The following is a 24,060-nucleotide window of genomic DNA, read 5'->3' as shown; positions in this document are numbered from 1 at the left end:
GAGATCCAGCCACTGCACTCCAGCCTGGGTGACAGAGCGAGACTCCGTCTCAAAAAAAAAAAAAAAAAAAAAAAAACAAAACTCAAATGCACTCCTCCATCCCCCAGGTTCTCCCCAGGGGTGAATATACTTAAGCATTTTCTGGGCATGTGTTGGCACCTCCCCCAGCCCATTGGAGCATCACAGGCACCACATTGGGCATGCTTTGCTATTTTTTTTTTTTTTTTTTTTTGAGACGGAGTCTCGCTCTGTCTCCCAGGCTGGGGTGCAATGGCGCAATCTCTGCTCACTGCAACCTCTGTCTCCCAAGTTCAAGTGCTTCTCCTGCCTCAGCCTCCAGAGTAGCTGGAATTACAGGCATGCACCACCACTCCCGGCTTCTCATCTGATGGTCTTTGCTTAAAGGCCATCTCCTCAGAGAGCCTTTTTTGGACTAACCTGTCTTAAATGAGCCCTCTTGCATGGTAACTCCCTACCCTTTTTCCTGGTTTTATTTTTCTTCATAGCATTTACCACCTTATTTTGCTTATTGCCTGTCTCCCCCATATTACACATTAAAGTTTGAGAAATACTGGTTTCAAGAAAGGGTTGAAAACTCAGGATCCTACAGGGGCCAGCAGAGATGATCTTGGGAGACTAATAAAGCAGCCAAATGTAGTTAGTCTGGTTCTAAAATTTCAGAATTCCTTGGCAATGCTGAAGTGACCCTATTCTTGAGATGCTGGCTTTTTACGAGAAATATAAGAAAAACTCTATAGAAGAAAACTCACAACTGCAAAAACAGGCAGAAATAACTAAGGAAAACTTGTGACATTCTGATAAGAAAACTATATATAAAGCTTTACTGATTGATACAAAAGCCTGAATGAATGAAAAGACAGTATCATATTCCTGGATGTTAAGATTAAATGTAACAATGTTAATTCTCCCTAATTTATAAGTTCATTGCAGTAATAATCAAAAGGTTGGTTTTTGATTACTAAAGATAAATTTTAATCTGGAATAACAGAAATGTACATATATAGCTTCACATAAGTTTATGCATACATACACATACACTTTTTAAAGGCACAATGATGGAAAACATTAAATATAGCTACAAAAATTACAAAGAATATAGATCTAGGATAAAACAGGGTAATAAGCCAATAAAAGCAAATAGATGGTCCAAATATAGATCCTACATTATAAAATATAATTATTTATAATTTACTAATAATGTTGGGGCAATTAACAATGAGAAATAGTATTAATTCTCTTTTCATACCATATGCCCAAGTAAATTCAAGAATGACTAAAGTATGTTTTTAAAACTCCAGAATACAACACTAATGTTTACAGAGGGTTAGATTTTGTAGGGTTGGAAGAAAATAGAAGGATTGAAATATATAAAAATTGAAACATTTTCAAAAAATAAAGAAAATGCCCAACAGGGAAAATCATTTGCAGCCAAGATGACAACAAAGAATTAAATCTTTATTACACAAAGAGATGGATCAAATTGATAGGAAGCTATTAAAGACACATAGACAAATGATTAAAAGACAATGCAAGAGAGGAAATACAATGGCTTAAGAAACTTACAGGAAAAAGTTCAACATCCTTAAAAATCAAATAAAGACAATTAAAATGAGATACCCTTTCCCCTATTAGCAAAGTTGCTACTAAACACCCCACAATGAAAAGTGCTCTTAATACATAATGCCAGCTGGGGGGAAGGTGTGGAGGGTAGTGGGTGTGTGTGAGGAGCACATATCCCCAAGCGTTACTAGCAGTAGCAGCAGTGCAAACTGATGTAATGTTCCCAAAAGGAACTCGGATATATCAAAAATCTTAAAAGCAATTATACACCTTCTGACCCAGCAATTCCTCTTTGGCAAATACATATCTTAAAGAAATTTTACATTTGGAAAAATGTTTAAGCACCGAAATGTTCATTATAGTATATTTATAACTATGAAAAATTGAAACTAAATTTTACCTCCCAAAAACAGAGGAGGAGCCATACATAGAAAGCACTGGGTATGCTGTGCAACTGTTAAGGAGGTGATAACCATAGATGAGTGATGAAAGCAGTTTTTTAGGTATAAGATTGGGTAGAGAAACAAGGTGTACTATTGCACACATGGAATGGTCACAGCTATATGACAACTGTCTATGAATACCTTAAAAATAGGTTAATACAGGGCTGGGTGCAGTGGCTCACGCCTGTAATCACAGCACTTTGGGAGGCCAAGGCAGGCAGCTCACCTGAGGTTAGGAGTTCCAGACCAGCCTTGCCAGCATGGCGAAACTCCATCTCTACCAAAAATAGAAAAAAAAAAAAAAAAAGGCCGGGCAGGGTGGTGCACACCTGCAGTCCCAGCTACTTGGGAGGCTGAGGCAGAAGTGCTTGAACCTGGAAGATGGAGGCTGCAGTGAGCTGAGATCGTGCCACTGCACTCCAGCCTGGGCAACAGAATGTAATACAGTCACAAGGGTAACAAAGTGGACAGGTATAGACCATGAAAATGAGATCTTTTCTTCAGCCACTCCCCAGAGGCAGCTACCTTCATAAATCTGGTCATTAATTTTAAGTTACAAGAAAACAGACTAAAATGTTAATGGTGTTTATAGTGTATTTTTCTGTTTCGGGGGCAGAGGGAGGGAGGGAGATCTACGTTTCTGTAAAGTAGTTGCCTTTAATGAGTCAAATATTACTTTAAAAAGAAAAAAACATTAGTCCATCAGAAATGTGTACTTAAGAAAAAGGAAAGTGAGTTCACACAAATTAGCAAGAAAAAGCATAAAGACAAAAAAGCTAAAGGGCCTAGGTTATACATAAAGAAGTTTTTAAAACTTATTTGGAGAAAAATGCATAATAATGCAAACATGGATTAATTATTGTTAATAATAATCACTTTTTGAGTTTATCAAATAGATAAAGATTTTTTGGTTGTTGTTGAAGTGAATACATACCCAGTGCTGGCAAAGTTATTTAAAGGGAGTATTTATTTGGTTCCAGGGTAACAAAGGCAGTTCTTTACACATACAAAAACTGCTTAGTGTGTCTTGTTTGCCTTGGGTGCTGTGCTGAGAAGGATCCCAACCCTGTCCTCAGGTTCACTGGAACCAGAGAGTGGATAACTGGTTAACGACGCCTGCCAGGGACTCGAGAGGGAGGATGGTTTACCACCTATTTCATACCTCTGGCCTTCCCTATGCTGAGGGCTAGAAATGGCAGAGCCCCTCCAGATTCTTAAAAAAACTGTAAATACAGTACTTTAAGCTTTGTTAATCAGAGTTTTATATAAAGTTATTAAAAACTGTCACAAAATCAGAAAAGAACTTTAAACTTGTAATGCTATTTTTAAAAACCTACACATAGAAAAAATTACTTGTAGAAAAAATACTAAAATATGATAAAATGTGGTTGCATTTTGATGTGTTAACTGTGGTTTACAACTCTAGTTTATCGCTGCTAATAAAATGTTTTTAAAAATAAATTTTAGGCCAGGTGCAGTGGCTCACGCCTGTAATCCCAGCACTTTGGGAGGCTGAGGCGGGCACATCATGAGGTCAGGAGTTTGAGACCAGCCTCACCAACATGGTGAAACCCCCTCTCTACTGCAAATACAAAAATTAGCTGGGCGTGCTGGCACACACCTATAATCCCAGCTACTCAGGAGGCTGAGGCAGGAGAATCACTTGAACCCAGGAGGCGGAGGCTGCAGTGAGCTGAGATCATACCACTGCACTCCAACCTGGATAACAGAGCAAGACTCCATCTCAAAAATAAAATAAATTAAAATTAAAATTACATTAAATTTAATTTAATTTAAAATATTCCCTAATTGCAGCTACTCGTTACTGAGTGCCTTCTAAATACCAGGCACTATTAGGCTCTTTTCTATAGATGAACTCTAGGCCTTTCAATGGTTCTCCCAGGGGAGGATCCCCATTTCCTAAGAAAACGAGATATAATCAGCCTCTAAGGAGGACCCTGAGATTTGACCTCAGCTCTCCCTGGCTCCAAAACCCACCCTCTCTCTTCTCTGCCAAGGGTCTCTTCTACCTGTGAATATAACTACCTCCCTGGACTTGTACTAGTTGCGTACCCAGAACGACTAGGAAGTTTATTAGCCTTCTCTGTTTTGCAAAATTTTCTTTAATATGCTTAATATTATTTGCATAGTGAGGAAACAATACCTAATAAAACTATGTTAAAAATCAGAGTTCAAACAAAAGACTTCAATTAATCTCTGGCTCTTTCCAGACCTGACTTAAATCCTGTTATATCCTAATATGGGTTCATCATGCAAATTCTTCAAGGAGAAGAGGGTTGTGGAGGAGAGGTAAGTGGTTTACAGTCCTTCCCTAGAGAAAAAAATCAATACAACTTTTAAACCCTGCTAGGATGAGGCTAGGAGTATTTCTAAAACCTTCAAGATACACACATTTTGGCTCAGAAATTCCACTGCTGAGAATTTCCCCTTAGGAAACAAGACCAGATGCAAAGACATTAGAGCAAATCAATAAGGAAAAATGCCAAAACCCCAAAACCCAAGGGCTAAAGGGGTGGAAGCATAACTACAGCAGCAACGTGTATATAAGATAAACTGGCCAGGCACAGTGGCTCACGCCTGTAATTCCAGCACTTTGGGAGGCCGAGGCGGGCGGATCACGAGGTCAGGAGATTGAGACCATCCTGGCTAACATGGTGAAAACTCCATCTCCATTAAAAATACAAAAAAAATTAGCCGGGCGTGGTGGCGGGCGCCTGTAGTCCCAGCTACTGGGGAGGCTGAGGCAGGAGAATAGTGTGAACCCAGGAGGTGGAGCTTGCAGTGAGCCAAGATTGTGCCACTGCACTCCAGCCTGGGAACAGAGCGAGACTCCATCTCAAAAAGAAAAAAAAGAAAAAAGAGAGAGAAATTATAAGCAACCCTAGTTTCCAACCCTGAAAGGCCAGATGAAATAAATGAGGACACATCCATGCAACCAAGTACTAAAAGGAAACTTAGGAATGTATATCTGCATATGGACGGATGTTCACAATATATGAGAATGAAAATGATAGCCCTCAAAACAGTGTTTATGGTGGTATATTTCATTTCATAAAAACACAACTTTTTTTTTTTTAAAACAGAGTCTTGCTCTGTTGTCCAGGCTGGAGTGCAATGGCGCGATCTCAGCTCAATGTAACCTCTGCCTCTCAGGTTCAAGGGATTCTCGTGCTTCAACCTCCCAAGTAGCTGGGACTATAGGCGAGCGCCACCACGCCCGACTATTTTTTCGTATTTTTAGTAGAGACAGGGTTTCATCATTTTGGCCAGGCTGGTCTCAAACTCCTGACCTCAGGTGATCTGCCCGCCTTGGACTCCCAAAATGCCAGGATTACAGCCATCAGCCACCATGCCCAGCCTAAAAATATAACTTTTAAAAGCTATACAGAGATGTATGCGTAAGAAAAAATGGGCACAAACTTTTAGCAGCAAGTCTATCTGGGAGAGTGAAATAGAAATACTCAAAGAAAAAACAAACATAATTTCTAGTGTTCTTCCGGGAATGTATATTACTTGCATCACCACTAAAAAACTTAAAACATGAGTGCTTCTAAATTTATAGGCATGAGCCACCATGCCCGGCCTACAGTGTGAATATACTGAACATTACTGAACTGTATGCTTAAAAACGGTTAAGACGCTAAGCTTTATGTGGTTTTTACCACAATGAAATATAAGAATTTTTAAATGAGTTCTTCTAAATTTAAAAATGTAAACATGAAGGGGAGTGTCTAAACTGTTTGACGTATCAGGAACTGGGTAGGAACAGGAGGGAAATTCTGTATTAACCTCAGGGTCGCACAGGCCTTTACAATGTGAGAGGGGATTGCTTTAGATTAAAGAGACTTAAGAGCTCAGACGACCAAATGCGATCTGTGGAGCACGTTTAGGTCCAGATTGAAACAAGATGACTGTCCAAGGACATCTTGGGAGATAATCAGGGAAGTCTGGTTATGGTGGGAGTAAAACCCTTTGTCTGAGGTGATTTAAAAATTTCTTTTTTAAGTAGAGGTACTGAAGTTTAAAAAACATAAATGAGTCCATTAAAAATATGTTAAGTAAATAACAGTTCAAGCAGAATGTAGATTTAGCAAAAATGGCAACGGGAGAAGTGAAATAAAAGACCGATCAGGCTATGAGCCTTCTGACCGTGGGGAGAGAAGTGGATTTCATGAGAGAGTGAATGAGGTAGAAACTACCTTAAAGACATGACAGGGTTTTCCTGGAGGTGAAGGGAGAAAAATTATGGAAGATGTAAAAAGGAAGTGGTTCCTGAAAAGGATGGGAGCTAATTGAAAAGGCACAGGAGCCAACCTGAAAGAGCTCCCAATGGCCAAAGCTACAGCCGTTTGAACAACAAAATAAATGACAGTACTGAATTACAGCCCATAGAATACATATCCACGAATCCATTCTGATATAAAGAAATGAGGGCAGCCGGGCGCGGGGGCTCACGCCTGTAATCCCAGCACTTTGGGAGGCCGAGGCGGGGGATGACGAGGTCAGGAGATCGAGACTATCCTGGCTAACACAGTGAAACTCCGTCTCTACTAAAAATACAAAAAATTAGCCGGGCGTGGTGGTGGGCACCTGTAGTCCCAGCTACTCAGGAGGCTGAGGAAGGAGAATAGTGTGAACCTGGGAGGCGGAGCTTGCAGTGAGCTGAGATTGCACCACTGCACTCCAGCCTGGATGACAGAGCGAGACTCAGTCTCAAAAAAAAAAAAAAAAAAAAAGAAATGAGGGCAATCCTCCTTCACGATGAATAACACTGAAAAAGGTAAAATCTATCAGCTATTTTCCTATGCAACAAAAATAGTCTTTGTAAGCTTTTCACCTGTGTGACATGTGAGGAATCCCCTCTTGGAAAAAGGTTTTCCTACATCCCTGCAACATTTTTTTTAACCACACTTTGATGAATTTTCCAGTTGTTAAAAAGGTGTGGGGGCTAGTGAAAGGCCTTCTCACACTCAGAACACTCTTTCTAGGATGAAGCCTAAAATGTTGAGAAGCGTGTATGCTGTGACTGAAGGTTTCTCAACAGTGATTGGACGCAACAGTTTTCTCTTGAGAATGGAGTTGATAATGCTGAGTGAGGTATGAGGGTCGGCCGAAACATTTCCCACACAGCCGACACTGGTAAGGCCTCTCTTGAGTGTGAGTCCTATAATGCTGAATGAGATGTGAATTCCGACTGAAGACTTTGCCACAGTCACAACACTGGCAGGCTCTCTCTCCAACGTAGTCATGTTTCCGCTGATAACGGATTAAGTATGTCTTGCTGGGGGACAGCCCAGGAGAAAGGACTCTTGCTGCCTCATGGGCTTTGAGATGTTGAAGAAGATGCACATTCTGGAGAAAAGCTTTGCCGCACTGAAAACATTCATAGTAGTCCTCCTGACTATGAATTCTTACACGTTCACAGAGATTCGCACACTGGATGGAAGGCTTCCTACCAGAATGGGTCTTCTGATGTCTGTTGAGGTGTGGCATGAGATAGAAGGCTTTACCACACTGTTTACATTCATAGGGTTTCTTCCCAGTATGGATCTGTTTGTGTCTCCCAAGGGCTACTTGAGTACTAAAGGTTCGTTTGCAAAATTCACATCTGTTGTGTTTGTTATCTTGGGAAGCTGACTGGGGACTTGTACATATGCCAGGAGCAATGTCTTCCTGGGGATCCTTTCCTAGAGGATCCTTGGATTGTTCACTAAGATTAGAGCTTCTCTCAAATTCATCACTGCCACAGCTTCTTTTCTGAGTGAGGGTCTTGGGGTCATTCATTGTTATAGGACTCAAAAGTTTCTTTTGGTTGCCCTGGTGTGGTTCCAATGGATTGTCATGAGCCTCTCCTGCAGAGACATGCCAGAAGTTACCTACTGCTAAATTATCCTTTCCTGCCCCCCTGACATTTCTATAGGAAGGCTTTGCCCTGGAGTTAGTGCTTTGGTTTCAGGTCTCTTTTCCTAATCTAAAAAAAAAAAAAAAAAAACAGTAAAAATTCCTCTATTCTTTTTACTCAGAGAGACATACCAATATAATAGAAATAAAGAGACCAAGGGTAACAAACAGATCTTATGGTGGTTGAGAGAGTTTTCTGAAAACCTAAAGAGAAAATGGGAAAAGGATAGAAAGGACAGTAAGTGGCCAGGCACAGTGGCTGACACCTGTAATCCCAGCACCTTGGGAGGCCGAAGCGGGAGGATCACAAGGTCAAGAGATTGAGATCATCCTGGCCAACATGGTGAAACCCTGTCTCTACTAAAAATACAAAAAATTAGCTGGGCGTGGTGGCGCGTGCCTGTAGTCCCAGCTGCTCAGGAGGCTGAGGCAGGAGAATTCGTACCACAGCAATGCAGGCTGGACGACAGAGTGAGACTCTGTCTCAAAAAAGAAAAAAAGAAAGAAAGAAAAAGAAAAGACAGTAAGTAAGGAAGCGTGAGGAAGAAGCAGAAAAAATATCATCCAGGAGGATGGCATGTCAAAAAGATGCCACGAATGTACAGAGTTAGAATGAGCAGAAATCAGAGAAAGAGCTGGGGTTGGGGTTCGCCAGCATTTTCCAAACCATGTTTGGCAGATCGCTAATATTCTGAAAAACAAATAGCTGTTACCATGAAGGGGGTTCCATTGTCAAGTTAATTTGGGAAATGTTGTATGACACAAATCAAGAAATCAAGCAGATTTCATTCCTGTAGGATTCAGAACTTTTAATATGCACCTCGAACTCCAAAAAGGGAAGGTACAGAATGTGGCATTTCTTAAACTGATCTTGCCATGAGACATTTTTTTTAGAACATCTATTACCGTGGTTCTTCAGGACTACTGAGGAGACACTGGAGTAAACAGGTCAACAACCTCTTGTTCAGAATTAAATAAAGATTCTCCTTTCTTAGCTCCAAATCTCTTGTTTTACCCCAATCTACACTGCCAACCAATTCCCTTTAATTCAATATTTATTAAATGCCTGTTTTGTGCAAGGCATTATCTAACCATATGGGTCAGAGGTCTGTAAAAGGGACTCTAATCGGACTATAAATGACGACAGGAGCAGAGATGGGGGAACTGACTCCACTTAGGAACAGGAAATGATTAGTGGAGCGGACAGCATTTGGCTTCAGCAAACGGGGAAGGGGCGTGAGTTTATATAAAACAGCCTGAGCTAAGCTATAGAACTGTGAAAGTATACAGTCCTGGGGAGCTAGAAACAGGATTTTAGTTGCAAGATCTGTAGATGAGGCTGGGATGCAAATTTCAGGCCAGACTGGGAGGAACTTCAGTGTTTTGCTAAAAGTTTGAATTTTATCTTGACGGAGGTAAGAAGCTGATAAAAAAAAGTCCATGCTTTATAAAGGCAACTCTCTGGTAGGAAAAATACCGAAGCCCAGGAAGTCAAGTATAAGACTGTGGTTTGGAAGAGAGGTGATGAACACAGTGGTTGCATCCTGGCAGACACTCAAAGTATGTGAACAGAGTACAGGTAAAACAGCAGAGCCAGAACACGGCTTAGGAAGTCATCAGGAAAAGAGGGATAGCTGGGCCCATGACAATGGATTGACTCTTTTAGGAAGTGGTCTTTGAAGAGAACACTCAAGAACGGAAGAGTAAGAGAACACCTAGTCCTCGCTGGCTCTTCTGTTTTCCTTACCCTACTGTACATCTAATATTTCAGTATGTTCTGCCAGTTCTCCTTTCAGGGAATATCTCAAACCTGATCACTCTACAACCATAGCCTCAGCCTCCATCATCTTTAGCCTGGTGGACTTCAGTGGCCTCTTGAACTGGTTTCTCTGGCTTTTCCTCTTAAAGCCCATTCTCCATAGGACAACCAGATGGATCTTTCTAGAACAGCACTGCCCAGTAGAACTCCCAGTGTTGATGGAAATGGTCTACACTTTTGCTGTCCAGCACAGTAGCCGTTAGTCACATGTGGCTATCAAATGCTTGCCATGTGGCTTGTGTGACTGAGGAACTAAATTTTAAATTTTATGTAATTCTTACTAGTGTAAATGTAAGTAGCCACATGTGCCTATTGTCTACCACATTGGACAGCAAAGTTCTAAAATGTCAATAACACTACCTAATTTCCCTGCTCAAAACTTCCCACCATCTTTGCATCTCACTTATAACAAAATTCTTTAACATATTCCTAAGTGGGCTGACCCCTGACTATCTCTGTGATCTCATCTATCTTCCACTTAACTCAGACCATATTGCCCTTCTTCCTGTTTTTGGAACACCCAAGCTCATTTCAATCTCAGGGTCCTCGCATTTGCTGTTCGCTCTGCCTGTAACAGTCTTCCTCAAGATTTCTACATGGGTAGAAATCTCATTCAAGTCTTCCACAATGAGGCCTTCTCTGACTATTCCATCTTAAGCAACCTCCCATATCCCATTCACTATCCGCTTTACACTCAGTTATTATTTGTCTGTTTTTTAAAACTACTGCCTCCATTAGAATGCAAGCTCTATGAAGGAAAGGATTTGCCTGTCTTGTTCATTATTGTATCCACAGATGCTAGGACAGTACCTAGTCCACCACAGAAGCCTGATAAATATCTATGGGATGACTGAATGAATGAAGAAACCAGAGTAGGGAAAGAAGAGAAGACAATGAAAGAAACAGAGAGAAGTCTTCCTGGTAACTTCTTGCATTTTGTTTGGACATCCCTTTTCCACTCACACAGAAAAAGGTGGAGGAGGGCAGTGTCAATCAGCACTGTACTGGACACAGCTACTAGTTCAGGAAAGGGATACAACCCGATATGGAACAACGAAAAATCAGGAGAGCTGGAAAAGATGTTTCCTCTCTCTTGAGAATGCGTCTTGGACACACCAGCTCTTTCTTGCTCCTTCTTTTACACGAACAACAACAACAACAAAATGCATCTAGGATTTATTGTCAGAGTTGAAGGCAGAGTAGAAGGAGAAAATGAAACTAGGTCTTCGATGACTTCACTGGGTCCCTGAATACAGGTCAGCTGATCAGTAGTATAGGCTAATAATCCCTCTATGACTTTAGCCAGTTTGGGTGTGGGTTTTCTGTTAACTGCAATTGAAGGACAACAGTGATCCCAGCTGATGCACATAGTGACCCAATTCAAAGAAGGGGATTTCATGAAGATGGTAAGTGTTATTAGACTGTAGCCAGAGAGTTTGGAGGATGTGAAGTCTATGGTTCCAGAACCATAAGGATGCTAGTGGGAACCTTTTGTGGAACTTTCAGAAAAGAGCGTATACGTGTGTCTATGTTGGCAGAAGTAGGGGGATGGAAACCAGAGGGCCGGGGTTAAGAAGAAAAGGGAAGGGAGCCTCTGGGTGTCAACAAGTCTGAGGAGCTGATGTGAGGGAAAGTGGGAGGGCAGTGAGAAAGACAAGTGGTATCAGGCCAGGGTTTTTTGTTTGTCTCAGTTAAAGAGGAAAGATGATGATTTCTAGCTGCAAGGAGAAAGGCATGAGTGAATGGAAGGGCTGGAACACAAGAGTAAAAGGACACTGGCCACCCTGGAACTGAGCAGGAGAGGAACTGATGTTGCAGGAAGAGATGAGCTCCAGAAAGGAGATGAAGGGAAGTACTGAGGAGAAAGAGGCCCTGAGGTAAAAGCACCTACCAGCCTTCTCCCTGGCCCAGGGGGCTTTGAAGAAAGCTCCCTGACTAGCATTTCCTAGTCCCCCCTCCTACACCCCAGGCATCCCCCTCACTACTCACCTTGGCAAATCACTGTATGTCTGCTGTCTGTCTCCATTGCATGTGATTCCTCCACTTCCAGGCGTGAGATAATGTCAGGTTTAGAGAACTGGTACCCTGTTGGAGAGGAAGATTCAGAACTCAGGGTTTCAGTAACTCCCAACCCGGGGTCCCAAAGACTCTGGGGTAATAAGGAAGGAATAAACTCTTGCAGGAGTGAAATGAAGCCTGTTTCCAGCCTATAGAGATTTTACCCCCAAGGGACATCTAGAATGTATGGAGATTATCTTTGGTTGTCACAACTGTGGGAGCAGAGGGAGGGGTTCCTGGTGTCTAGTACAGCTGGAGGCAGGGACACGGCTCAACATTCTGCAAGACAGCTCCACAACCCAGAACGATCTGGCCCCACGTCAAGAGCGCCAAGGTTGAACAACTCTGCTATGAAGACTAAAAAGGGGGCATGAGGGCAGTGTGCTGAGCTCTACACTTCAGCCCAAGAATCTGACGTAGCTGCTCAAAAAGTCAACAGTTTGGTTCTTTTCCTTCCTGGGATAACGTCCACTGCCTCTTTGTCTTGAAGTGCTGCTCCTCCCCCTCCCTTAGTTCCTTGTTTCCCAAACTTCTATCATTTGCACACCAAATTATTATCTATTTCTCTACTGTCTGACTCTCTCTACTCAAACATAACAACCACGAGAATGGGAAATGTCATCTATCTGGTAACCCCAATGCCTATACCAGGCCTTGTACATCTGAATTCACTGACAAGTTAATGAATGACCCTTGCATTTTGGCATTTCTATGTGCCATTTATAGTCGTATTCGGTATTTATTTAATGTTTTTCTTTAGATCACCTTTCTTATTAACTTAAATACACTTATTTTATTTTTTTATCTTTTTTGAGACAGTCTCGTTCTGTCACCCAGGCTAGAGTGCAGTGGCGCAATCTCGGCTCACTGCAGCTACTGCCTCCCAGGTTCAAGTGATTCTTCTGCCTCAGCCTCTCCAGTAGCTGGGACTACCCAGCTAATTTTTCATATTTTTAGTAGAGATGAGGTTTCACCATGTTGGCCAGACTGGTCTTGAACTCCTGACCTCAAATGAACTGCCCGCCTCTGCCTCCCAAAGTGCTGGGATTACAGGCATGAGCCACTGCGCCTGGCCAATATGCTTATTTTCAATGGAAGCTTTATATCAACCCTATAAATGGAAACCAATGTCACTCACCCACACACAAAAAAAATGGAAGGTAACATCATGGTAAATATAAGAGAAACTAAGGTTACTGAGTGCTAACTAGCTTCTGTTGCCTATCTGACACTCAGGGTTTGATGTCTGCTCTCTCTTTGCTAAAATGGAAGAATAACAAGATAGAGAGACATGCTAACAAACTGATATTCTCTACTTGATAGAGTCAGAAGGCTTAAAAGAAAATTAGAAGAATTTTTTTCTCACTAACAGATTGAAGGATTATGTCATGCTGTCCATGTACTGCCTAAAATAATCTTCTATTTAGCTCACTGCACTCATTCCATACTTAGGAAGACAATGTCCCAGGTGACATATAAGATTGCTATTAACACGAAACCTTTAGTGTTAAAGAAGCCAAGGGCTCATAAGATAGAAATGCCTCCAGGTCACTGCATAAGAGCTGGAAAGATAAAATTAATTTATTTCCTCTATTTTGATACTATTCCCCCTATTTTAAGCCATAAAATGTGGTAAACTAGAGAAGAGTATAAAATATGCTGGAAAATGTACTTCCTGGTAACCGATAAGAACCAGAGTTAAACGTATGCATCCCTGTGCTAGGTTTGAGGTAGGATGTGTGTGTTTTCCCACTAGGTCTCTGACTTCACCAGGTTACTGCCAGTGGAACAGCATTTGTTTCGGATTCTGTTTTTCAGGAGACCTCAAGCCCCCAAAAAAGCCACTGAAAAAGGATGTTGGCACCGGCAACATAAACTTTTCACTTTTCACTTTCAACTTTACCTGTGAGAACAGGTAAGACAATTTTGCCTCTGCATGTAAAGAGAGATTGGCAACCTCTGATTGTTAAAACTCAAGCCAGTAGAAGTCTTTGGAGCTCCTGGAATTTTTAGCAATTCCTTGGCTCATTCAATAAACATCATTTCGAGCCTTCCATTGTGCTGAGAACTGGTGGAGCAAACCCCTGTCAGGTAGCACATCAGAGTTTAAGAGAGCAGATTCTGGAGTCTGCTTGGGGTTAAATCCCAGCTTTCGACAAGTAATTTAACCTTCCAATGACTCAGTTTCCTCAACGTTAAAAATGTCGATAACAACAACAACGATAGGCATACCTCCCCCTCATACGACTAGTGTGGGGATTCAAGGAGTTGAAATATGTAAAACACTTACACAAGTGCCTGACACATATGTAGTGCTCAAGAAATGTTAGCTATTTTCTAATGAACAGTGAATTTGATATTCAAATACTAAAATATTGCCTCTGACCTGGGTTGAGACTCACTGACATACTGAACCACCATTACTGATGAGAGGACACAAAGGAGTTGAGAGCCACTGCCCTAGTGGGAAGAAACCAAGTCCTGTGGAGAAGGCATACTTACCCAGGAAGACCAGGTTCCGGTAATTCTCCAGCATCACCTCCCTGTAGAGGTTTCTCTGAGGGGCACTAAGAGAGCTTAATTCCTCCGGGCTGAAGTCCACAAACACATCCTCAAAGGTCACCAACTCCTCAAACACCAGAAATGCTCCTAAGTGTTTGAAGTCCAGGAACTATCCCAGAGAGAGGAGAAGGAATGTGATGAGAGGACTGAACATGATACAGGCATTCAGACCAGCAGAGAGCTTCCACGTGCTCTAATGCAGAGCCACAGGCACCTGGCATTGCATCTTGCTTTGTCTTAGAGTCTGAGAGAAGTGGGAACATCACTGAAACAGTTCCTGTTGCTAATTACTACAGATTTGGGTTGAGGGGGAAACAGCCTTTTAAGCCACTTTATAAAGAGAGAATGCAAGCATGCAAATACTTGAAAGCTCAGCAGTATACCTCAGCCTCAGGAATCAGAGTCCTGGCTCTGGTTCTTTGTGAGTTTGGGTAGGTTAAGCCTCAGGGTACCACCTGTAAAACAAAGTGCTCATAACATGAAGAAATATTCAATCTTGCTAATAAACAAGGAGATGAAAATCAAAATGACAAAATACCATTTTATACCCATTCAATTAATTATTGGGTAAAAATTAAGTAACTGAGTAAAAATTAAGAAGTGGGACAATACCAAGTATTATATAAAACATGGATCCACTGGAGATGCTAAGGGAAATGTAAATTGGAAACCCATTTTTTTATCCAGAAATTATTTTTTTAATTTTAAAAAATTTTTGTGGGTACATAGTACTTGTATATACTTCTGGGGTGCATGAGGTGCTTTGACACAGGCAGGCAATGTGGAATAAGCACATCCTGGGGAATGGGGTATCCATCTCCTCAGGCATTTGTCCTTTGAGTTACAAACAATCCAGTTACACTCTTTAAGTTATTTTAAAATGGACAATTAAGTTATTATTGACTATAGACTCCCTACTGTGTTATCAATAGTAGGTCTTATACATTCTTTCTACTTTTTTTTTGTACTCGTTAGCCATCTCCACCTCCCTCCAGCCCCCCAACGACCCTTCCCAGCCTCTGATAACCACCCTTCTCATCTCTATTTGACCCCAAAATTCTATTCCTAGGTATATTTGCTCATGTGTACTTAAAGACATGGATGGGTAGGTATGTTTACAATAGCATATTTGGAACATCCAAAATCTGGAAATAACCCAAACATTCATTAACAGTAGAAGAGATAAATAAGGTATAGCCATACAATGAAATCGTATTCTAGCAATAGAAATCAATTAACTGGCCGGGTGTGGGGGCTCACGCCTGTAATCCCAGCACTTTGGGTGGCCGAGGCGGGCGGATCACAAGGTCAGGAGATCGAGACCCTCCTGGCCAACACGGTGAAATTCTGTCTCTACTAAAAATACAAAAAATTAGCCGGGCGTGGTGGCGGGCGCCTGTAGTCCCAGCTACTCGGGAGGCTGAGGCAGGAGAATGGCGTGAACCCGGGAGGCGGAGCTTGCAGTGAGCCGAGATCACGCCATTGCACTCCAGCCTGGGTGACAGAGCAAGACTCCGTCTCCAAAAAAAAAAAAAAAAAAAAAAAGACACAAATCAATTAACTACAGTTATATATCAGAATCTTGGTAGCCTAAGGTTGAATTTAAAAGACAGATACCATATATCCAAAGGAAAATAAGCCATCCTACCAAAAAGACACATGCACTCATATGTTCATCACAGCACTGTTCACAGAAGCAAAGACATGGAATCAACCCAAGTGCCCATCTACGGTGGACTGGATAAAGAAAATGAGGTGTGTACACACCATTGAATGCTATGCAGCCAAAAAAAGAACAAAATCATGTCGTCTGCAGAAACACAGACGAAACTGGAAACCATTATCCTAAGCGAACTATCGCAGAAACAGAAAACCAAATACCACGTGTTCTCACTTATTAGTGGGAGCTAAACACTGGGTACACACGGTCATTAAAATGGGACAACAGGCAGAAGACAGGTGATTTCCACATTTCCAACTGAGGTACCGGGTTCATCTCACTGGGGCTTGTCGGACAGTGGGTGCAGGACAGTGGCTGCAGCACACCGAGCGTGAGTCGAAGCAGGGCGAGGCATCGCCTCACCCAGGAAGTGCAAGGGGTCAGGGAATTCCCTTTCCTAGACAAGCAAAGCTGTGACAGACGGCACCTGGAAAATTGGGTCACTCCCACCCTAATACTGCGCTTTTCCAATGGTCTTAGCAAATGGCACACCAGGAGATTATATCCTGCGCCTGGCTCAGAGGGTCCCATGCCCATGGAGCCTCGCTCATTCCTAGCACAGCAGTCTGAGATCGAACTGCAAGGCGGCAGTGAGGCTGGGGAGGGGTGCTGCCATTGCTGAGGCTTGAGTAGGTAAACAAAGCAGCCTGGAAGCTCGAACTGGGTGGAGCCCACCACAGCTCAAGGAGGCCTGCCTGCCTCTGTAGAGTCCACCTATGCGGGCAGGGCATAGTCGAACAAAAGGCAGCAGAAACCTCTGCAGACTCGAATGTCCCTGTCTGACAGCTTTGAAGAGAGTAGTGGTTTTCCCAGCACAGAGTCTGAGATCTGAGAACGGACAGACTGCCTCCTCAAGTGGGTCCCTGACTCCTGAGTTGCCTAACTGGTAGTCCCTCAGGGGCATCTTTGCTTGGAATCCCTGGCACAGACAAGGTAGGGACAGAGGGCTACTCTCAGGAGCAGACATTCTAGAACATTGTTTCTCAACCTTTTTTCCTTATCTCGCTCCCTCCACCCCAGTAATCTTTATAGACCACTTTTTCTAATCACAATCCCCATGAATTTTTTCTGGTTCTAAAGAAAGCAGAGTATATTAATTTCATTATTGTCTTTTAGGTTTCTAAAACATGACTTAACAAGAACACTGGAGAACATTTTTGAAACCAAAAAATTAGAAAACCTCATAACAGTATCATGTCCCTATAAAAGCTGCCATTTGTTAAAGGCCTACAGTAAGCCACACCCTTTGTGTGGGTAGAAGGGGTTGTCTTCATCTACACTATTTTCATTTTTGCAAAGTACATTCCAGTCCTTGACATGGATATACTTTTTCAAACAATTATAAATTAGCATTGATTCACATACAGTTATTGGATGCTTCCAATTTTAATGTGCACACAAATCACCTGGGGATCTTGTTAAACACAGATTCTAATTCAGTTGGTGGAACTGGGGCCACAGGTGCCATATGTCTATTTTTTAAATAACAGCTTTATTGAGATTTAATTTATGAATTATAAAAGTCACCTATTTGAAGTATACAATTTAATGGGTTTTTAAGCATATTCACAGCATTGTGCAACCATCACCCCAATTTCAGAACATTTCATCACCCCAAAAGAAACCCTGCACCTTCTAGCAGTCACTCTCCATTTCCCTCCAACATCTTCCCACCCTCTACCCCAAGCCCTAGGCAACCACTAACATACTTTATGTCTCCATGGATTTGCTGATTCTGGATATTTCATAAAATAAAAATGGAATCACACGGTACCCCATACATTTTAATATTGCAAATATACTGTGTATCTGTGTATGTACTATATGTATGCCTGTGCTATATGCATAAGAATAATAGTATGTGTTCATCCCCAAGAACCAATTTTCTTCTCCTTGAAGGCAATATCATCCTCCTTAAAGAATGCACGTTCTAGGACATGACTTTCAAGGAAAAGCCCTTTTCAATTGCTCTGTGACTTTCTGGCACCTCCTACACGGTTCTAAGAACATTCTTTTTTCCCTTAAACAGAGCCTGACACCAGTAGACATTGGTGAATAAACAAACAGATGATGACACTACCAGAATCATTTGTATAATCTTGTACAATGAGAAAAAAGTTTTATGTTTGATGATTTCATTAAAATATTATTCATTATTTTGGAGGAAATATATGGTAGGACATAATTACCTTTCCTTTTTTTAAAATTCTGGGGTATTCTAGCCTATCCATGCTTCCCAGTGGACCCCATTGTCTCAAATCTCCAAATCCAAAAATTTAGTTGAAATAGGATGGCTGGATAAAAGTCAGCATGCCCAGTTAAATTTGAATTTCAGTAAGTTTTAAGGGGCTGCGTTTTCTGAAATCTTTGACAATTTCATGGATAGTGTGTTGGGTGGGAAGAGCACTGGGCTGGCAGTTCAGAGACCTGGGTTCAAGTACTGTACTGTTTTTTTCTTTTTTTTCTTGTTTGTTTTCTGATAGAGTCTCCCTCTGTCGCCCAGGCTGGAGTGAAGTGGTGCAATCTCAGCTCCCTGCAACCTCCACCTCCTGGGTTCAAGCAATTCTTGTGCTACTCCCAAGTAGCTGGGATTACAGGTGTGTGTCACCACGCCCAGCTAATATTTGTATTTTTAGTAGAGACAGGGTTTCACCATGTTGGCCAGGCTGGTCTTGAACTCCTGACCTAAGGTGATCAGCCCACCTTGGCCTCCCAAAGTGCTGGGGTTACAGGTGTGAGCCACTGCACCCGGCCTGTACTGTTATTTAATTGCACTGGACAAGACAGGTAACATCTCTGATCTGGACCTTGATCTATAAATGGTCATCATACTTTTCGTATCATAGGGTTTTGTGAAGATCAAATTGTGTTATGTGTCTATTAAAAATCTTTTTTTCTTTTTTTTTTTTTTTTTTTTGACATGGAGTCTCACTCTCACCCAGGCTGGAGTGCAGCAATGTGATCTTGGCTCACTGCAACCTCCGCCTCCCCAGTTCAAGTGATCCTCCTGCCTCAGCCTCCCGAGTAGCTGGGATTACAGGCATGTGCCACCACGCCCAGCTAATTTTTGTATTTTTAGTAGAGATGGGGGTTGGCCAGGCTGGTCTTGAACTCCTGACCTCAGGTGATCTTCCCGCCTCAGGAAGGATATTGGCCTGAAATTTTCTTTTTTTGTTGTCTCTGCCAGGTTTTGCTATCCGGATGATGCTGGCCTCATAAAATGAACCTCTTTTTCTATTGTTTGGAATAGTTTCAGAAGGAATGGTACAAGCTCCTCTTTGTACCTCTGGTAGAATTTGGCTGTGAATCTGTCTGGTCCTGAGCTTTGGTCCTGGTTGGTAGGCTATTAATTACTGCCTCAATTTCAGAACTTGTTATTGGTCTATTCAGGGATTCGACTTCTTCCTGGTTTAGTCTTGGGAGGGTGTATGTGTCCAGGAATTTATCCATTTCTTCTAGATTTTCTAGTTTATTTGTGTAGAGGTGTTTAAAGTATTCTCTGATGGTAGTTTGTATTTCTGTGGGATCAGTGGTGATATCCCTTTATCATTTTTTATTGTGTCTATTTGATTCTTCTCTCTTTCCTTCTTTATTAGTCCGGCGAGCAGTCTATTTTGTTGATCTTTTCAAAAAACGAGCTCCTGGATTCATTGATTTTTTGAAGTGTTTTTGGTGTCTCTATCTCCTTCAGTTCTGCCCTGATCTTAGTTGTTTCTTGTCTTCTGTTAGCTCTTGAATTTGTTTGCTCTTGCTTCTCTAGTTCTTTTAATTGTGATGTTAGGGTGTCAATTTTAGATCTTTCCTGCTTTCTCCTGTGGGCATTTAGTGCTATAAATTTCCCTCTAAACACTGCTTTAGCTGTGTCCCAGAGATTTTGGTACATTGTGTCTTTGTTCTCATCAGTTTCAAAGAACTTATTTATTTCTGCCTTAATTTCGTTATTTACTGAATCATTCGGGAGCAGGTTATTCAGTTTCCATATAGTCGTGCGGTTTTGAGTGAGTTTCTTAATCCTGAGTTCTAAATTATTTTCCTTAAGAATGTTGAATATTGACCCCCCACTCTCTTCTGGCTTGTAGGGTTTCTGCAGAGAGATCTGCGTGAGTCTGATGGGTTTCCCTCTGTGGGTAACCCGACCTTTCTCTCTGGCTGCCCTTAACATTTTTTCCTTCATTTCAACTTTGGTGAATCTGACAATTATGTGTCTTGGAGTGCTCTTCTCAAGGAGTATCTTTGTGCTGTTCCCTGTATTTCCTGAATTTGAATGTTGGCCTGTCTTGCTAGGTTGGGGAAGTTCTCCTGGATAATATCCTGAAGAGTGTTTTCCAACTTGGTTTATTCTCCCCATCACTTTCATGTACACCAATCAAATGTAGGTTTGGTCTTTTCACATAGTCCCATATTTCTTGGAGGCTTTGTTCATTTCTTTTCATTCTTTTTTATCTAATCTTGTTTTCATGCTTTATTACATTAAGTTGATCTCCAGTCTCTGATATCCTTTCTTCTGCTTGATCAATTTGCTACTGATACTTATGTATGCTTCATGAAGTTCTCATGCTGTGTTTTTCAGCTCTATCAGATAATTTATGTTTGTCTCTAAACTGGTTATTATAGTTAGCAATTCCTCTAACTTTTTTTCAAGGTTCCTAGCTTCGTTGCACTGGGTTACAACCTGCTCCTTTAGCTTGGAAGAGTTTGGATAAACAACAGTTTTTTACATAAGTATGTCTTAAACATTGCATACTTAATGCAAAAAATTGTTTATCTGAAATTCAAACTTCATACTTATGCTAAATATTTATACTTATGCTAAAAATTTATTCATAGTTTATCTAAAATTCAAATTTAATTTGGGCATTGTGTATATTTACTTGCTAATCTGGCCAGCCTAGTAACAGTACTACATTAGGCAGCAATAACTAAGGGGTTATGAATGTGGACTCTAAAGCCAGACTGCCTGGGTTCATGTCTCAATTGTATTATTTAACAGCTGTGTGACCTTTAGCATATTACCTAGCCTTTCTGCTTCCACTCCCTCATATATAAAAAGGGGTACAACAATAATGCAAACCACATAAGGGTTTTTTTTTTAATAAAATAGAATACTAAAAAAAGTAAACAATTCAAAAGACAGGGAAAGAGGAAAAATATTAAACAAATAGTATGTGGGCTGGTGATAAGTACAACAGAGAAAAGTAAAGCAAGGAAGGAGGGTAAAAGAGTTAGAAGGATTTTTCCTGGAGAAATAAGAAAAAAAAGAATCATAAGCAAATGTTAGATTAGTCAGAAAAAAGGCTCAGTAAAGTGATATTTAAATAAAAACTGAATGGAAATGAGGATGTGGTTTAATTAAATAAGGAAGTCCACAAATTAGGAAGATAAGATCCCCATATTTGATAACCATGTCAGAGGAAAGCCTGACTCACCTGGGACCCAGCAGATGGCAGATTGTCTAACATCTCTGTGTTCCTCTTTTCTGCAGGGACAGAGTCCTGAGCAAAGAAACCTAGAAGGGAGAGAGGAATAACCATGGAATTGAGTCCTGTCTGGCAGCACTGACAAGACACAGTGGCCAGCCACCCTCATGCCACCCTGTCCTGCCATGGGAAGGAACAGTAGCTCTAGAGTTCCTACGGTGAGAAAGACAGAAATCATTTCTCAATTCAATATAACAAGTTCCAAAAGAGAGCTCTGGTTATTTCCAAGCTCTAAATGCTTCAATGGCTCCCATGCCTTCCAAATAAAGTGAAAGTTCCCTCCATATCAGTCATTTCAGGCCTCACTGTCCAATCAAGATCACCACAGAACCTCTGTTTCTCAACTGTAAAGCAGAAATAATGATAATACCTATACAGTAGTCCCCACTTATCTGAGATTTTGCTTTCTGCAGTTTCAGCTACCCATGGTCAATTGGGGGTCAAAAATATTAAATGGAAAATTCCAGAAATAAATAATTCATATGTTATAAATTGTGTGCCATTCTGGTGATGTAATCTCACACTTTCCCGCTCTGTCCCACTTGGGACATGAATCCTCAGTGTATCCACTCTGTAGACACTACCTACCTGTTAGTCACTTATTAGCTGTCTTGGTTATCAAATCAACTGTCATGGTATCGCAGTGCTTGTGTTCATGTAGCCCTTATTTTACTTAATAATGCCCCCAAAGCACATAAGTAGTGATGCTAACCTACTGTTATAATTGTTCCATTTTATAACTAGTTGTTGTTAATATCTTACTGTGCCTAATTAATAAACTTCATCATAAGTATGTATGTAGAGGAAAAGACATAGTATGTATAGGGTTTGATACTATCCACACTTTCAAGTGTGTTAGAATGTATGCCCCTCAGATAAGGGGAGTATACTATACCTGTAAGGGCTCTTGTGAGAATTAAACATTATATATGTAAGGCACACAGTAGATATTTTGTTTGGTAAATGGCAGCTATGATTAAGCCTTTCCTACATATTTTTCACTAATTGATCTAAAAGACAACCACCACGTTCCCTCCAGGAGCCTTAACCTTGATGGCCTTCCTTGCCTATATATTCTCTTTTCTGGGTAAACCCTTCATTAATCTGTTGTTTATTTCTGGTACCCTAGGGAACTCTCTTTCCTTCTCACTGAACTCTAGCTTCATCAATAACTCAGTGCCTCTGGCCAAGTTTTTAGCCTCTGGGACAACATCCACTATATCTATATGAGGCACTCACTGTAACACCGTGATTAAGAGTACAGATGCTGGAGCCAGCAGCCTAAGTCTGAATCCTGACTGCCAATTATTATTATAAGTTGTGAAACCATGGTCAAGTTACTCAACCTCTTTATGCCTCTGGCTCCTGGTCTATGAAATGAAGGTAATACCTATTTCACAGAGCTATTAATAGAAGAAAATGAATTAACATGAAAGAACACCTGTGATAATATATTAAAACATTCTAAGTGCTCAAGTGTTCACCGTTAGCATTTTTAAAATTCTTTTAAGTAATGTGGGAGCACAGAATGGGATTAATCATAATCCTTAGTTCATGATATGCTATCTTTATTGAGCCATGCATGGCCCTCATGGTTATTTTAAATCCATTTGTTTATATTTTTAAGTATAATTAAGGCCCGTGAATTTACTATCCAACCCAAAACTAGAACATTCCCAGTAACTTACATCTGCCTGTGTGCTTCTTTCATGTCCATACTCCAGCCCTCCCGCTAGAGATAACTATGCTCTGAGGTCTGGTGTTTGTATTCATTTTTCCATTGCTATATATATGCCCCAAACAATACTTTGCTTTTAGTTAGTATTACTTTTTTCAAAGGACTATAAGGACCCAGTGACTTTCTTCTCTCATTCTAGAAATACCTCCTTAGCTCTAATCTAATAACTTGAGTTTCTAAGATACCAATCAAATTTTGGCAGAAGTTGAACTTCCAGTCTTTGTATCTCCCACATTTTATGCCCCCTTGCATCTAAAATTTAGCTAATCATTCTTGTTCTTGAATAGAAAGACTAAATAATGTAAAGACCAATTTTCCCAAATTTATACTTAATATATTAATGCCACAAGCAATCCCAGGAGATTTTTTTTTTGTAGTGTGTGTGTGTTGTTTTGTGTTGAAATTAAGGTTTACGCTGGATAAGAAATGTGAGGCAAGGTGAACAAAGCTGGTACACTCAGAGAAATAGTAAATATAAAAGCAAAAACCAAACCCACACAGGCATAAAAAGGAATGAAATCATGTCCTCTGCAGCAACATGGTTGCAGCCGAAGCCATTATCCTAAGCAAATTAATACAGAATCTGCGGTGGCTCATGCCTATAATTCCAGCATTTTGGGAGGCCGAGGTGGGTGGATCACAAGGTCAGGAGTTCAAGACCAGCCTGGCCAACATGGTGAAACTCCGTCTCTACTAAAAATACAAAAATTAGCCAGGTGTGGTGGCGGGCACCTGTAATT

The 24,060-nt window shown here is 41.0% G+C and overlaps 1 protein-coding gene across 1 annotated transcript; it reads right to left on the bottom strand.

Moving 5' to 3' along the window:
• Positions 1–311: 311 nt before the first annotated feature.
• On the bottom strand, positions 312–21,926 carry ZIM2 (zinc finger imprinted 2). The gene is made up of 4 exons (XM_038006349.2): positions 21,532–21,926; positions 14,326–14,494; positions 11,755–11,850; positions 312–7,897 (listed from the first exon to the last, which is right to left on the bottom strand). The coding sequence occupies exons 1-4, from the start codon at positions 21,634–21,636 to the stop codon at positions 7,083–7,085; spliced, it is 1,185 nt and encodes a 394-aa protein (XP_037862277.2). The 5' UTR covers positions 21,637–21,926; the 3' UTR covers positions 312–7,082.
• Between the last annotated feature and the right edge of the window lie 2,134 nt (positions 21,927–24,060).

This window comes from Chlorocebus sabaeus, chromosome 6 (genome assembly GCF_047675955.1).
Source record: "Chlorocebus sabaeus isolate Y175 chromosome 6, mChlSab1.0.hap1, whole genome shotgun sequence".
In the NCBI taxonomy this organism is placed as follows: domain Eukaryota; kingdom Metazoa; phylum Chordata; class Mammalia; order Primates; family Cercopithecidae; genus Chlorocebus; species Chlorocebus sabaeus.
The sequence above is the reverse complement of the archived record's forward strand: the minus strand, read 5'-3'. Positions and strand labels throughout refer to the sequence as shown.

Bases quoted from the DNA above. Each gene is read 5' to 3' on its own strand.
- ZIM2 (XM_038006349.2), bottom strand. From the start codon at position 21,636: ATGGTTATTCCTCTCTCCCTTCTAGGTTTCTTTGCTCAGGACTCTGTC. The intron at 14,495-21,531 runs GTGAGTCAGGCT...TCTCTGGGATAG, and splicing joins TGCCATCTGCTGGGTCCCAG to TTCCTGGACTTCAAACACTT. The intron at 7,898-11,754 runs GTGAGTAGTGAG...ATGTCTCTGCAG, and splicing joins ACATACAGTGATTTGCCAAG to GAGAGGCTCATGACAATCCA.